General features: G+C 41.5%; 1 protein-coding gene across 3 annotated transcripts in view; it reads right to left on the bottom strand.

Annotated features, from left to right (window-relative positions):
- Nucleotides 1-13,178, bottom strand: part of pcsk5b (proprotein convertase subtilisin/kexin type 5b) — a 336,889-nt gene that overhangs the window by 305,968 nt on the left and 17,743 nt on the right. For all 3 annotated transcript variants that reach the window (XM_063068758.1, XM_063068760.1, XM_063068759.1), the window contains exon 2: nt 3,854-3,958. In XM_063068758.1, coding sequence (XP_062924828.1) covers nt 3,854-3,958 — 105 coding nt within the window. The remainder of the gene's footprint in view (nt 1-3,853; nt 3,959-13,178) is intronic.

Genomic DNA, 13,178 nt, shown 5'->3' with positions numbered 1-13,178 from the left:
TGCTCAAGTGAAATCTGAGAGGAAATTCTCCACTCCGAGGCTGGCGCAAGTGTGGAATGAGTTGTCAGTGGACGTGGGTGTGAAAGGAAAGGCCCTAGAGGAGGTAACAAGCAGAAATGACAAGAGTTACTAGCTGTTGTTCCTTGGATTTTGACAAAGTTTTTGACAAAGTGCTACACGAGGTTGCTAAATGAGATGGAAGCCCATGATATTATAGGAAAGGTACCAGCATGGATAGATTAGCTGACTTGCAGAAGTCAAAGAACGGGAATCAAGGGGGGAAGAGTTCTGGTTGGCTGCTGGCACCTAGAGATTTGCCCAATGGTCAGTGATGGTTCTGCAAATTTTCATGTTGTATATTAATGAACTGGATGATGGAGTTGATGGCTTTGTGGCCAAGTTTGCAAGTGGCATAGAAAGAGGGCAGCTAGTATTGAGGAAGCAAGTCTGCATGGGCAGATGAGGAAAACAGGCAAAAGGGTGGCAGATGAATACCACCACAGAGAGAAATGTTTGCTCGTGCATTTTGGTAGAATTTAAAAAGAAATACATACATATTTTTAAATTCTGCCAAAATACTCTATAAGAAGGGAAGATGGCGGCGCAACGCAGCTCGCAGCGGCCACTCCGGTGGTGATGATGTCTGTTATTTGTCAAGTAGGGTGCCGTGCACAATCCTGATTTGATGGAGATGGACGTGAGAGCATGGAGGAACATCTGGTGTAACTTCTGAAATGCCTGCTTCGCTGCTGCTGCTACTGTGTGATCCAGAATCTCCAGAGAAGGCCCCAAGTCCTCGGCTTTGCTTGTTGCTTGGCAGCCAGGGCGGGGTCGAAGCGCTCGGCAGAGGATGGTGCTCGGAGAGGCTGTGTCGGAGGCGCGATGTTTTCGGACAGACCGCTGCAGTCGGGTGCTTCCAATGGTGCTGCATCAGCAAGTTGGCAGCGCTTGGAGGTTCATGGTGGGGAGAGTTCCTCCCTTCTGCCGCCTGTATGAGATGAGTCTTTTGGGAATTTGAGACTTTTTTGTTTACTATGCCCATGGTCTGCTTTTTATCAAATCGTCATAGGAAGTCATTCCTGCCGGTGGCCATCAAACTTTACAACTCCTCCCTTGGAGGGTCAGACACCCTGACCAATAGGCTGGTCCTGGACTATTTCCTGGTATAATTTAAATATTACTATTTAATTATTTATGGTTTTATTACTAATTATTTATGGTGCAACTGTAACAAAAACCAATTTCCCTCGGGGTCACTAAAGTATGACTATGACTATCAAATTATGGTATTGCTTTGCATTTTTGTAACTATGTTATAATTATGTGGTTTTGTCAGTTTTAGTCTTGGTTTGTCCTGTGTTTTCTTGTGATATCATTCTGATTGAATGTTGTATCATTTTTTAATGCATGTATTTCTAAATGACAGTAAACGAGGACTGAGTGTCCTCATAATCTAATCTAATGTGTGGATATCCTGGTGCACCATTCCCTAAAGATTAATTAGCAGGTTAAGTTAGCGGTAAGAAAGGCAAGTGCAATGTTAGCATTCATTGAGAACACTAGAAGACAAAAGAAAGGATGTGATTGCTAAGGCTTTATAAATGCTTTGGTCAAACCACATTTGGAGTACGGTGAGCAGTTCTGGGCCCTATATCTAAGGAAGGATGTGTTGGCGAGGATTCAGAGGTTTACAAGAATGACCCTGGGGATAAAAGGATTAATGTATGAGGAGTGTTTGATGGCTCACTGGAGTTTATAAGTACAAAGGGTGATCTCATTGAAACTTATCAGATATTGAAAGGACTGGATCGAATGAGCATGCAGAGGATGCTTCCAGTATTGAGGGAGTATTGGACCAGAGGGCAGTCTCAGAATAAATGTCTCACAATATATCCCCTTAGAACAGAGATGAGAAGGAATTCATTTAGCCCGAAGATAGTAAGTATGTGGAATTCATTGCTACAGTCTGCTATGGAGGCCAAGTCATTGGGTATATCTAGAGCAGAGATTGATAGGTTCTTGATCAGTGATGTTGTTGAAGGTTATGGGTAGAGACCAGGAAAATGGGGTTGACAGGGATTAATAAATCAGCCACGATCACAGCAAACCCGATGAACTGAATGACCAAACCTGCTCATGTATCTTATGGTATTGTGGAATACTGAGAAGAGGAAGGATGCGATAGGTGAGCCTTATGAACAGCTTGTGTGGACAGCTTGGGAGTGGCACAGTTAGTGTAATGCTCTTAACAACGTTAGTGAGCAGGGTTCAATTCCCACCACTGTCTAAGGAATTTGTACATTGCCTCCAAGACATGGGTTTCCTCCACATTCCAAAGCCACACAGGTTAGGGTTGCTAAGTTCTGGACATGCTATGTAGATGCTGAAAGCATGGTGACAGTTGCAGGCTGCAGCCAGCACATATTCAGACTGCGCTGGTTGTTGAAGCACGACTATGTTTTGATACAAATGCGGCAAATTAAGAATGTTTGTGACATTCAGTTATGCAGTGTGGTTTCCAAATTCACCACAGATGATAGTGAAATTCTGGGTGAAGGAGAAGTAATCATTTAACAAAAACATTAAAACGTTTTACATGCTGTAAAAACTGGGTGCAATAAAGTTGTGGCACTCATTCATTTTTCACAACCTTTTAGCATTTACAAAATATGTGGCTTTAAAAACTATGCAGAATACTGCTAATCATCAATTCCTAAAGTAGTACAGTAAGATATGGAAGTTGCATACAGACAAAAGGTGGGAAACAGACCATATTCCCTGTCCATACTTGGTGTTATAACTAGGTCACATCCCGATTTCTGTATTAATACTTTGATGGCTTACTGGAAAATAATACTGATGCCTAGTGTTTTGCTAATGGTTCACTAGGAAGGAAATTAAATCTCTGTTCATTCTTTGTTGTGTTATTGGACAATGTCCCTGAACCTGGGAAAACAGAATGGACCTAATACTTGATTAAGTAGAGATCCTGATCCACAGGCGTCAAATTGTCATTCCAAAGCTAATACATTCTTTCACAGTTTCAAGTTTCAGCTAGGCTTAGTTGATTCATACAATTTAAAAATCAGAGAATAAAGAGTGCTCAATTAATAAATTTGATGAATATTTTAATGGAATTAAAATGTCATTTTTAACATCTTAAATCAATGATTTTACCCTTACAATCACAATTTATTAGATATGTAAATTCTGTGTCCCCCATACAAATTTCTGTATATGGTTAAGACTCCAGGATCGACTCTGCACTGAATTTATCCAATATCACATGTACTTTCAATTGTGTTTAACCGTAAAATAATCCTTCAATGTTTTGGGTTAGGAGTCTTCCACAATAATGACAGAGCCAGCATCACTCAAATGAAACATACTGAATGATACAGAAGATGGATTAGTGAATATACTACTACATTGCTGAATAAAATATATTTAGTATCAAGTTTAACTTGGTCAGTTTTCTTGTCCTGGCTTGATTGTGCACCAGTCCCCAAGTTTCATCTGCTGGAAAATCTACAAGTTTGCAACCCTACCCTTTTACTTCAGAACTGACATAGTTTGAGCCCTTTGAGAAGTTTGTAATTCTTTGATCAAGCTTTCAGTGTCATTTTAATTATGGTCAATGAATGTTTCATCTGTATGGTGATCACCATATAATGAACACTCCCCAAATCTAATCATGACCTCAACATCGTTCCCCTTCAGTTACCAAATAACATGTCAACTCGTCCAAATTCAGCAATCTCAGAACATATCCTTGTATGACATTACAAATTAATTATTAAACACCTTTATGGAAAAGGTTTTCCTGCTTATTAAAATATGAAAATCTTCATACCTTGGGTTCCATTGAGATGAAGTTATGTGTTCCTCTACTAGAAATAGTTGAACGCTTCATTGTCCTACTATGATAAAAGTGGTAGTAGTCTTTCAAGGACCCAATCTGTTAAGGAAAAGAAAAGAGTTTAATTAAGTTTCCATTTAAACTCTTCCTTTTGTCTGTATTGCATAAATTATTCAATTTAATTTAATCTAGATGATCTCAAATGTTACTCTGTCCTTCAGGATCATCTCTCGCAAAAAGAAAAAGCAACATGATACAAAATGCACCATTAACCTTTCATGAGTTCATTTGGTTTTGAAGGTAATCTTTTCGTATTCTATTGACAAAACTTTCAATACAGGAGTACTTTGCTGTTTCTACACAAGATATGTAGCCTCAGAAAGACAGGCAGCCCTAGATATCAAGCTGTGCATATTATGGTAATATCAATTGTCATCTTTACTATCAGTGCTTGTAGAAGTAGATAACAAACCTTAGTTTTAAAAAGAATCATTTGTTTACCGACAAATATATTTTACAAGGGATTTGAAGTTAGATTTTTTAAAAACTTATGCAAAACATGAACGTCACAATAAAGAAATTCCCAACTCCACTGCAAGTGAAACAGGAATTCTGAACCTTACTGATGAGTACCAAAACCCTAATTTTTAAGATAAAGTCAGTTCCCATGATCAAACCAATTCCAAACCTACAAGTTATTCACTTTAATTGTTACTACATGATTTTTGAAATATTAATAGTGGAAGATCTGAATGAACGTCTGATCAAAAGCACAATGGAACTTTCCCCTCTCCTCACTGGCAAAAGAAGCCAGACCTTATCAACGTTTTCAAATAGCAGCAAAGGCCGTATTTATAAATGTGTAGAGACCACAGTGGGAGAAAATGTTCACTGGCATAATTAAACTTGCAGCCCACGAAAGCATGAGCCAAAATTGCTTCTTTGAACGAATTAGACCTCATGGTATGCTTTAAATCAGATGATGATTTAAATCTTTTGTTGTGTTGGTCAACTGCAAATTTGTCATTTCTAGTATACAGTGTAAAGGAGAACAAAATAATTGTTACTCCAGATCTTTACTCTTCAAGTTCAAACTGCCGAGTGGACGTTTGTCCTGACAAAGGGACTCGGTCTGAAACGTCGACTGTACCTCTTCCTAGAGATGCTGCCTGGCCTGCTGCGTTCACCAACAACTTTGATGTGTGTTGCTTGAATTTCCAGCATCTGCAGAATTCCTCATGTTTGTGTGTCTAGAAGGCCTCACTTATTTATGAAATGGGTCAGCAGTAAAGTCACAAACAGCCCAAGTATGTGAATCACCCTTCCCTGGCAACACAATATTACATACGTTCATTTGACAAAAGCAGCTTGGGTCATAATCAAATGAAACACAACCATAATGGCATTCCATCCTGATACCACAATACAGAGTTGTCATGATACAGCCCAACTCCCAACTACAACACACCTTGCAGTGAAGCTAATTTTTCCACAGCTATATGAAGGAATCCACCAAGACAAAGACAAGACTCAACGTGGGGGGGGGGGGAGAGAAAAGAGAAGATTCAGTTTTCTTTAAACCAGGTACTGCATTTTGGTATGAATAAGAGTAGCTCCATTAAACTTCCAGCCAAACTCCACCATAGAGACCTCAAGTTGACAAGAACACCACTTTACCAGCATTTGCTATTATGATCAAACTCTTCAGGAAGAGAAAGCAACATTCTCAAAACATCAGTCAACATTACCCAAAGCTGTACGTGGATCTGCAATCTTAACTTTCAGTAATGCTAATTCAAAACTTAAGTTTGGGAGGCTGACAGAGTTCTGTAGTGATAACCTAATTGTTAAGGATACAGAGCATACCTGGTTTCAATCATCTGTGAAATTTATGGTTAATCCATAATCACTTCCATGCAAGTAATGGAAAATACAGGAACTTGATGCCCAAAGGAAAAGTTTTAAATTTACTTAAGTGTGTGACTATCACTCCTGGAATTGACCACGAAACACGTACATTTATTTAAAGCATGATCCACTAAGATGCAGAGGCAACACGGTAACATCCTCCACTGATCTTGAACCAATTAACATATCTAACTGTATGGACAGTTAAGTTTGTCATTTTACATCCAGATCACACATTTTAATTTAGGCTTCATTTGATGTAGAACACTAATAAGGAATTTAATCTATCTGGTAATAACAAAAAGCAAGAAATCCTAAATACCAGACCCAAGAGTGCCCTGCATACTGTTATTTCCACTGTAACAAAAAATGGAGCACAGAATTAAAAAAAAAGGATTTCATCCAGCTCCTACAGTGACCATCCTTATACTCCTAGTGAACTCAGATGAATTAATCAGAATCAGGTTTAATATCACTGGCACATGTCATGAAAATTTTTTTTGGTATATGTGGCAGCAGTACATTGCAATACACAATAACTACAAGTTACAATAAGCATGTATAAAAAAGAAAATTAAGTTAGTTTAAAAAAGAGGAAAAAATACTGAGGCAGTATTCAAGGATACATGCGTGTCTCTGCGTCCTCCTTGATGGTAGCAATGAGAACAGGGCAGGTCCTGGGTGGAGGGGGTGCTTCATGATGGATGCTGCCTTTTTGAGGCATTGCCTTTTGAAGGTGCCTTCAATGCTGGGGAGGCTAGCGCCCATGACTGAGCTGACAAAGTTTACAACTTGCTGCAGCTTTTTCCTCATCCTGTACAGCAGCCCCTCCATACCAGTGATGCAACCAGTTAGAATGGTACATGCAACACTCACAACACACTGGAGGAGCTCAGCAGGTCAGGCAGCATCCGTGGAAAAGAATCGGTCGACGTTTCAGGCCGGAACCCTTCGTCAGGACTGTAGAGGGAAGGGGCAGAGGCCCTGTAAAGAAGGTGGGGGGAGGGTGGGAATGGTACATCTGTGGAAATTTGCAAGCTTCTTTGGTGACGTAACAAATTTCCTTAAACACCTAATGAAATATAGCCACTACCATGCCTTCTTTGGAACTGCATTAATATGTTGGCCCAGGATAGATCTTCAGTGATGCTGATACTCAGGAACTTGAAACTGCTCACCCTTTCCTCTTCTGATCCCTCGATGAGGATTGGAGTGTGCGCCAACCTCCCCTTCCTAAAGTCTACAAGCAATTCCTTGGTGTTACTGATGTTGAGTGCAAACTTGTTGCTGTAACACCACTCAACCAGCTGATCTATCGCACTTCTGTACGCCTCCTCGTCACCATCTGAAATTATGCCAAGAGTTATGTCATCAGCAAATTTACAGATGGCATTTGAACTGTGCCTAGTCACACAATCGTGATTGTAGAGAGTAGAACAGTGGACTAAGCACACATTCTCAACATGTGTCAGTGCTGATTGTCAGAGAGGAGTATTTCTGATCTGCACAGGCTGTGGTCTCCAGTTGAGGATCCAGTTGCAGATGGAGGCGGAGGCCCAGGCTTTGGAGCTTGTTGATTAGAAATGAGGGAATGATTGTATTGAATGCCAAGCTGTAGTAAATAAATGGCAGTCTAGTGTAGGTATTGCTATTGACCCAGTGAGTAGACAGTCAGTGAGATAATATCTGCTATAGACCTCTTGTGGCAAGACACAAACTGTAGCAGGTCCAGGTCATTGCTTGGGCAGGAGTTGAATCTATCCATGACTAACCACTCAAAGCACTTCACAGTAGATGCAAGTGCATCTGGGCAATAGGCGTTGAGACAACTCCCCACTACTCTTCTTGGGCACTGGTACGATTGTCACTTTTTTTTGAAGTTGGGAGCCTCCAAAAGCAGCAGTGGGAGTTTGAAGATGTCCATGCACACTACCACCAGTTGATCAAGTAGAGCAGCCCTAAATAGGAATATTTGATAATTCCCATTGTAGCTGCACGTAAATAGTCACCCGTTAATGGTGCCTTCCTCACCCAGCCAACCCAGGACAGTGTTAAGAACTGATTCAAACATCCACGACAAGTTCCATGGCACCAAGAATGAAGGTCTCACAAGTTACATGATGCACAGCCATTTCATGCTCAGTTTACTCCAAAGCACTTCCTAAATCTGCTCTCTCTACAAACAAGGACAATCCTTGTCCAACTGGCATATGGAAACACTTCACCAACTTGCATGTTATACTACCAAGTTAAACACAGCTTTCTTCAAAGCTGGTTTAAATTATGGAAGTTCATATGTAACCACATTTTGAAAGCACTCTCACTAGTGACATGCTGATGCAACTACAAGCGCTGCCTCACTGCTCTATGGATCTAGGTTTGATCTTGACGTTGGCCTGCCTGCACATTCCCCCACTTACTGCAAAGAGCTCCAGTGGATACCAGTTTCATCATGCATCCCATAGCTGGCTTATTGCTTTGTTATTGTGAATTACCCCTTAGTGCAAGTTAGTAAGAAAATCATTGGGAGGACAGAGGGACAGAGGGACAGAGGGACAGAGGGACAGAATAAATAAATAAATAAATAAATAAATACTAGGACAATGGAAATAAGATGGGGAAAGATGGGGATGAGATTGCTCTGCCAGGAGTTAACATGAACTCAATAGGCTGCATGGCCTCCTTGCTTGTTGCAGTAAGGGAGAACAGCAGTAATTAATCAGTACATTGTTGGGGCAATTTAAGACAGCAGAAAGAATATAATCAACAATATCCACATCCCAGAAATTGAATTTATTTGATACCACAGCAAGTCCTCTCCTCCCACCCCACCACCGGTGTGGTTTTTTTAGAGCCTAATTCACATTTTCCAAAGTTTATGTTATGAAGTTCACTTCATTAACTTGTACTCCTACCTGAAAGTCAGTATATTGCTTAGACACTGTATCTGAGCTATTACTAACATTCCAGAAACTAAGTGCATAGACAAGTAATCAATTACTAGTTAGTGTGGATGTACAAAGAGCAGGTAATTTCTGATACTTTTTTTTTAAAAATCTCTGGAATTATACACAAAAACATTGATCTGTAGTACATGTGGAACTCCAACCATTTGAAGTGGTTTACGAGGAATTTGCTACAGACATGAACATGCATTGAATTTAAAGCAATTTTTTGACTCGTTAGTAATAACACAAATGAGAGTTTGACGGCATATGACAACTTTTCCCCTGGGATTTATTTAGCAGTGGGTACTTATTTATGAATTTGTATGAAGGCTCAATTGGCTGCACAATTTAAATTATTAGAGAATGAGCAGAGAAGCAGCAGATGCAGTGTAATTCTGGCAAGTGTAAGATGCTGCTCTTTAGAAGGGCAAATGAAAGTATACAGTTAATGATTGACCCCTTAATGGCATTGAGGAACAGACAGATCTTGTGCTGAAGGTACATAGTTCACTGAAAGTGCTTATGCAAATAGGCACGGTGGTAAAGGCAACATATGGCACACTTGCCTTCATTGGTCAGGGTATTGAGCACAAGAGTAGTAACACCAAGCAGCAGCTCTACAGCATTACAAAGTATTGTAAACTGTTGTGGTTGCCACAGGGGACTGTGGAGAGGGTGCAGAAGAGATTTACCAGAATGTTGTTTGGATCATTATGAGCTACAAGAGAAAGAGAAATTGCCTTTCAACTCACAAGAGAGCATAGGCCATTAACTTTTACTGTTGATGTTCCTGCAGCAGGCAATTTCTTCTTTTTTTTTTAAAATGAGGTTGAGTTGCTAGCTCGACACTTAACCCAGCACGGATGGAAAGCGTGCATGGGAGCCCGCTGGATTTGAACTCGAGACCTTCCACCCTAAAGTCCAGCGCTGATGCCACTACGCCACCAGCCGGCCTATGAGCTACAAGGATGGATGTATTTGGATCGTCGTCCCCAAGCAAAGGAGGCTGACTGGAACCCTGAAAGGCTTAAAATTATGAGACGCACAGATAGGGTTGACAGTCAGAATCTTTCCCCAGGGTAAAACGTCCAACACCAGATGTTTATTAGAAAGCTGGGTGTGCAGCAAGGGGAGGTGTAAAAGTTTAAAGGGAAAGTGCTGGGCAAGTAGATTTTATTTTAAACTTAGTGGCAAGTGCATGGAATAGGTTCCTGGGGTCCTAGTGGAAGCAGGCAATTTGGTGGCATTTAAAAGGCTTTTAGATAGACATGAATGGAATGGAGGGATATGGATGATACAAAGGAGAAGAACATGAGGTACAAATTGACATCAAGATGGGCACAACATCGTGGACCAAACAGTCTGTCATTAATGCAATGTTCTATCAGTATTGTAACTTTCTATGTCCTATAACCTCCCTTTTAATGTCCTTCAATGTGTAGTCTCTCAAACCTATGTCCATCTTATCAAGGAATTGTTTTTGAAACGACTCCAATTCATCCAATGTCCTCCTTACTGCTGCACCATACCTCTACCAGCAATCCTCATCATCTCATAAAAGAGAGTACAGGCCCGGCTGTCTACCAGTATATACCTACTTCACAATCAAACCCTTTCCTCCTGCCTCCATTTTTCTGATATCCAGGTGTCTACTTAAGAGCTGCTTTTTTTTTTTATGTCTCCATTATATCAGCCTCAACCGTAGTTTTTTTTTCCTAACATCTCCCCTAAACTTTCCCCCACTCACCATAAAGGAGGTCCTCTAGTATTGCCCGGTATCACATCTCACCAATTTTTTAGTGCACAAGGTATCTCTCAAAATACTTAAGCTACAGTATTTCATTTCAATGGTGTATACCCATGGCAACACACGTGCTTTGGATTTTCTTGTTAAATTGCAGTCAACCAGTTTTGATTAAGTTCAAATTCAAGTTTAATATCATTCAACCATACATGAATATTCAGGAACACAAACAAAGCAGTTTCTTTGGGGTCAAAGTGCAAAGCAGTACCAACAGTCATACACAGCACATGGCACATTCATGGCTGTAAACAGCCACACAAAAAAATATAGCCCAGGTCGCAAGTGTCCTGTAAATTGATGGTACATGGGTGTTGTTGACAAGAACATATGCAAGCACACTCTTCAGCTCGTCTTCCACTAAGTGAACACTGGAAGACAGTGTCAGCGGGAGTGGCCAGCCCTCCAACATCTCCCCTCCTGGCCTGCGGCACAAGGCCTTATCCTCGCTATAACTGAGACCACGCGGCTCCCCTGCCATCAGTCGTAGCAATGAACTAGTGAACCGGACTTGCAGCATTTTTCATTACCAATGTCCAAAAGGGTTTTGCAATCACAAGAAAAATGTCCAAGACAATCACTCATTGCTAGCCTGCACACCGCCTTCGTATGCTGACTCCATTGCAGCAGTACAGTCCACACCACATCCAGCTCCTCTGCTAAGGAGCAACTAGCTGATGGGGTAGGCCTACAGCACTTGAAGTTCCCATTTCCAGCATTAAATTGCGATCATAAAGACATTTCAAAATGACAAAAGCACCTTTGGTTGGCCACTTCGTCCAAGCGTGCTACCATCTTACTGTTAGATATATTAGTTTAAAATGGCTTGGAACAATGTAGCAAATCACATCCCAATAAAGATGTTTTTCATCCTTGACCTGTCTGTAGCCTTTAGTTCAGTCAACCGCACCATCCTTCATGAAAGCCCGACACAGTGATCCAACAGGGAAGGTCACTCATTATTCCTCACCTATTGCTTTTGAGCCAAAAATTCATTTTATTTTTCTATTCTCACCCTTGAACCAATTCATCTGTGTCAATTGACCAGGCAGCATCTATAGGAAGAGATACAGTCGACGTTTCGGACTGAGACCCTTCGTCAGGACTAACTGAAAGATCGAAAGATTTGGAGGCTCCTCTCCCGGAACGTTGACTGTACTTCTTCCTATAGATGCTGCCTGGCCTGCTGCGTTCACCAGCATTTTTTTTTTGCAGATTTCCTCGTGTTTGCATCTGTGTCAATTATTGAGTTACCGTACAGAGAAGGCCCTTCTACCCATGCCGCTCCAGACCTAACCCTAGCCTAACCATGGGACAATTTAGCCCACTGCTTTACTCTCTCAATACCCATGACTGTGTGGCTAGGCATAGCTCAAATACCATCTATAGATTTGATGAGATTAGATTATGAGGACATGTAGTCCTCTTTTATTGTCATTTAGTAATGCATGCATTAAGAAATGATACAATGTTCCTCCAGTGTGATATCACAGAAACACAAGACAGACCAAGACTGAAAAACTGACAAAAACCACATAATTACAACATATAGTTACAACAGTGCAAGCAATACCGTAACTTGATGAAGGACAGGTCATGGGCACAGTCAAAAAAAATTCAAAGTCTCTCAAAAGTCCCACATCTCACGCTGACGGGAGAAGGAAGAAAATTCTTCCTGCCATGAGCTTCCAGCGCCGCAAACTTGCCGATGCAGCATCCTGGAAGCACACAACCATAGTACGACTCTGAGTCATCCGAAAACTTCGAGCCTCCGACCAGCCCTCCAACACCGAGCACCATCTCTGCCGAATGCTTCGACCCCGGCCCCAGCTGCCAGCAACAGGCAAAGCCGAGGATTTGGGGCCTACCCTCCGGAGATTCTCGATCGCACAGTAGCAGCGGCAGCCAACCGGGCATTTCAGAAGTTTCTCCAGATGTTCCCCCATGCTTCTCACGTCTGTCTCCATCAAATCAGAATTGTGCACGGCCCCCTATTTAACAAATACAATATCATTTCACTGGAGAGGCCGCGCGCGCTGCGTCGTGCCGCCATCTTCTCCTCCCACAACCATTACAACCATTGCTGGTAGATTCTCAGATGGAGACGAGAGGGTGTGCAGGAGCGAGATATGCCAACTAGGAGTGGGATCGCAGCAACAAGCTGGCACTCAACATCAGTAAGATGAAAGAGCTGATTGTGGAGTTCAGGAAGACAAGACGAAGGAACATGTACCAACCCTCAGACAGATCAGAAGTGGAGAGAGTGAGCAGTTTCAAGTTCCTTGGTGTCAAGATCTTTGAGGACTTAACCTGGTCCCAACATATTGATGCAATTATAAAGGAAGCAAGACAGTGCCTGTACTTCATTAGGAGTTTGAAGAGATTTGGTATATCAACAAATACACTCAAAAACTTCGATAGATATACTGTGGAGAGTATTCTGACAGGCTGCATCACTGTCTGGTATGGTGGCTAGCTACTGCAAAAGGCCGAGAAAAGTTGCAGAGGGTCGTAAATTTAGTTGTCTCCATCTTGGGTACTAGCCTACAAAGTTCCCAGGACATCTTCAAGGAGCAGTGTCTCAGAAAAGCAGTGTCCATTATTAAGGACCCCAAGCACCCAGAACATGCCCCTTTCTCACTGCTACCATCAGGTAGGTGGT

Source organism: Mobula hypostoma, chromosome 16, assembly GCF_963921235.1.
Source record: "Mobula hypostoma chromosome 16, sMobHyp1.1, whole genome shotgun sequence".
Lineage (NCBI taxonomy): Eukaryota > Metazoa > Chordata > Chondrichthyes > Myliobatiformes > Myliobatidae > Mobula > Mobula hypostoma.
The sequence above is the reverse complement of the archived record's forward strand: the minus strand, read 5'-3'. Positions and strand labels throughout refer to the sequence as shown.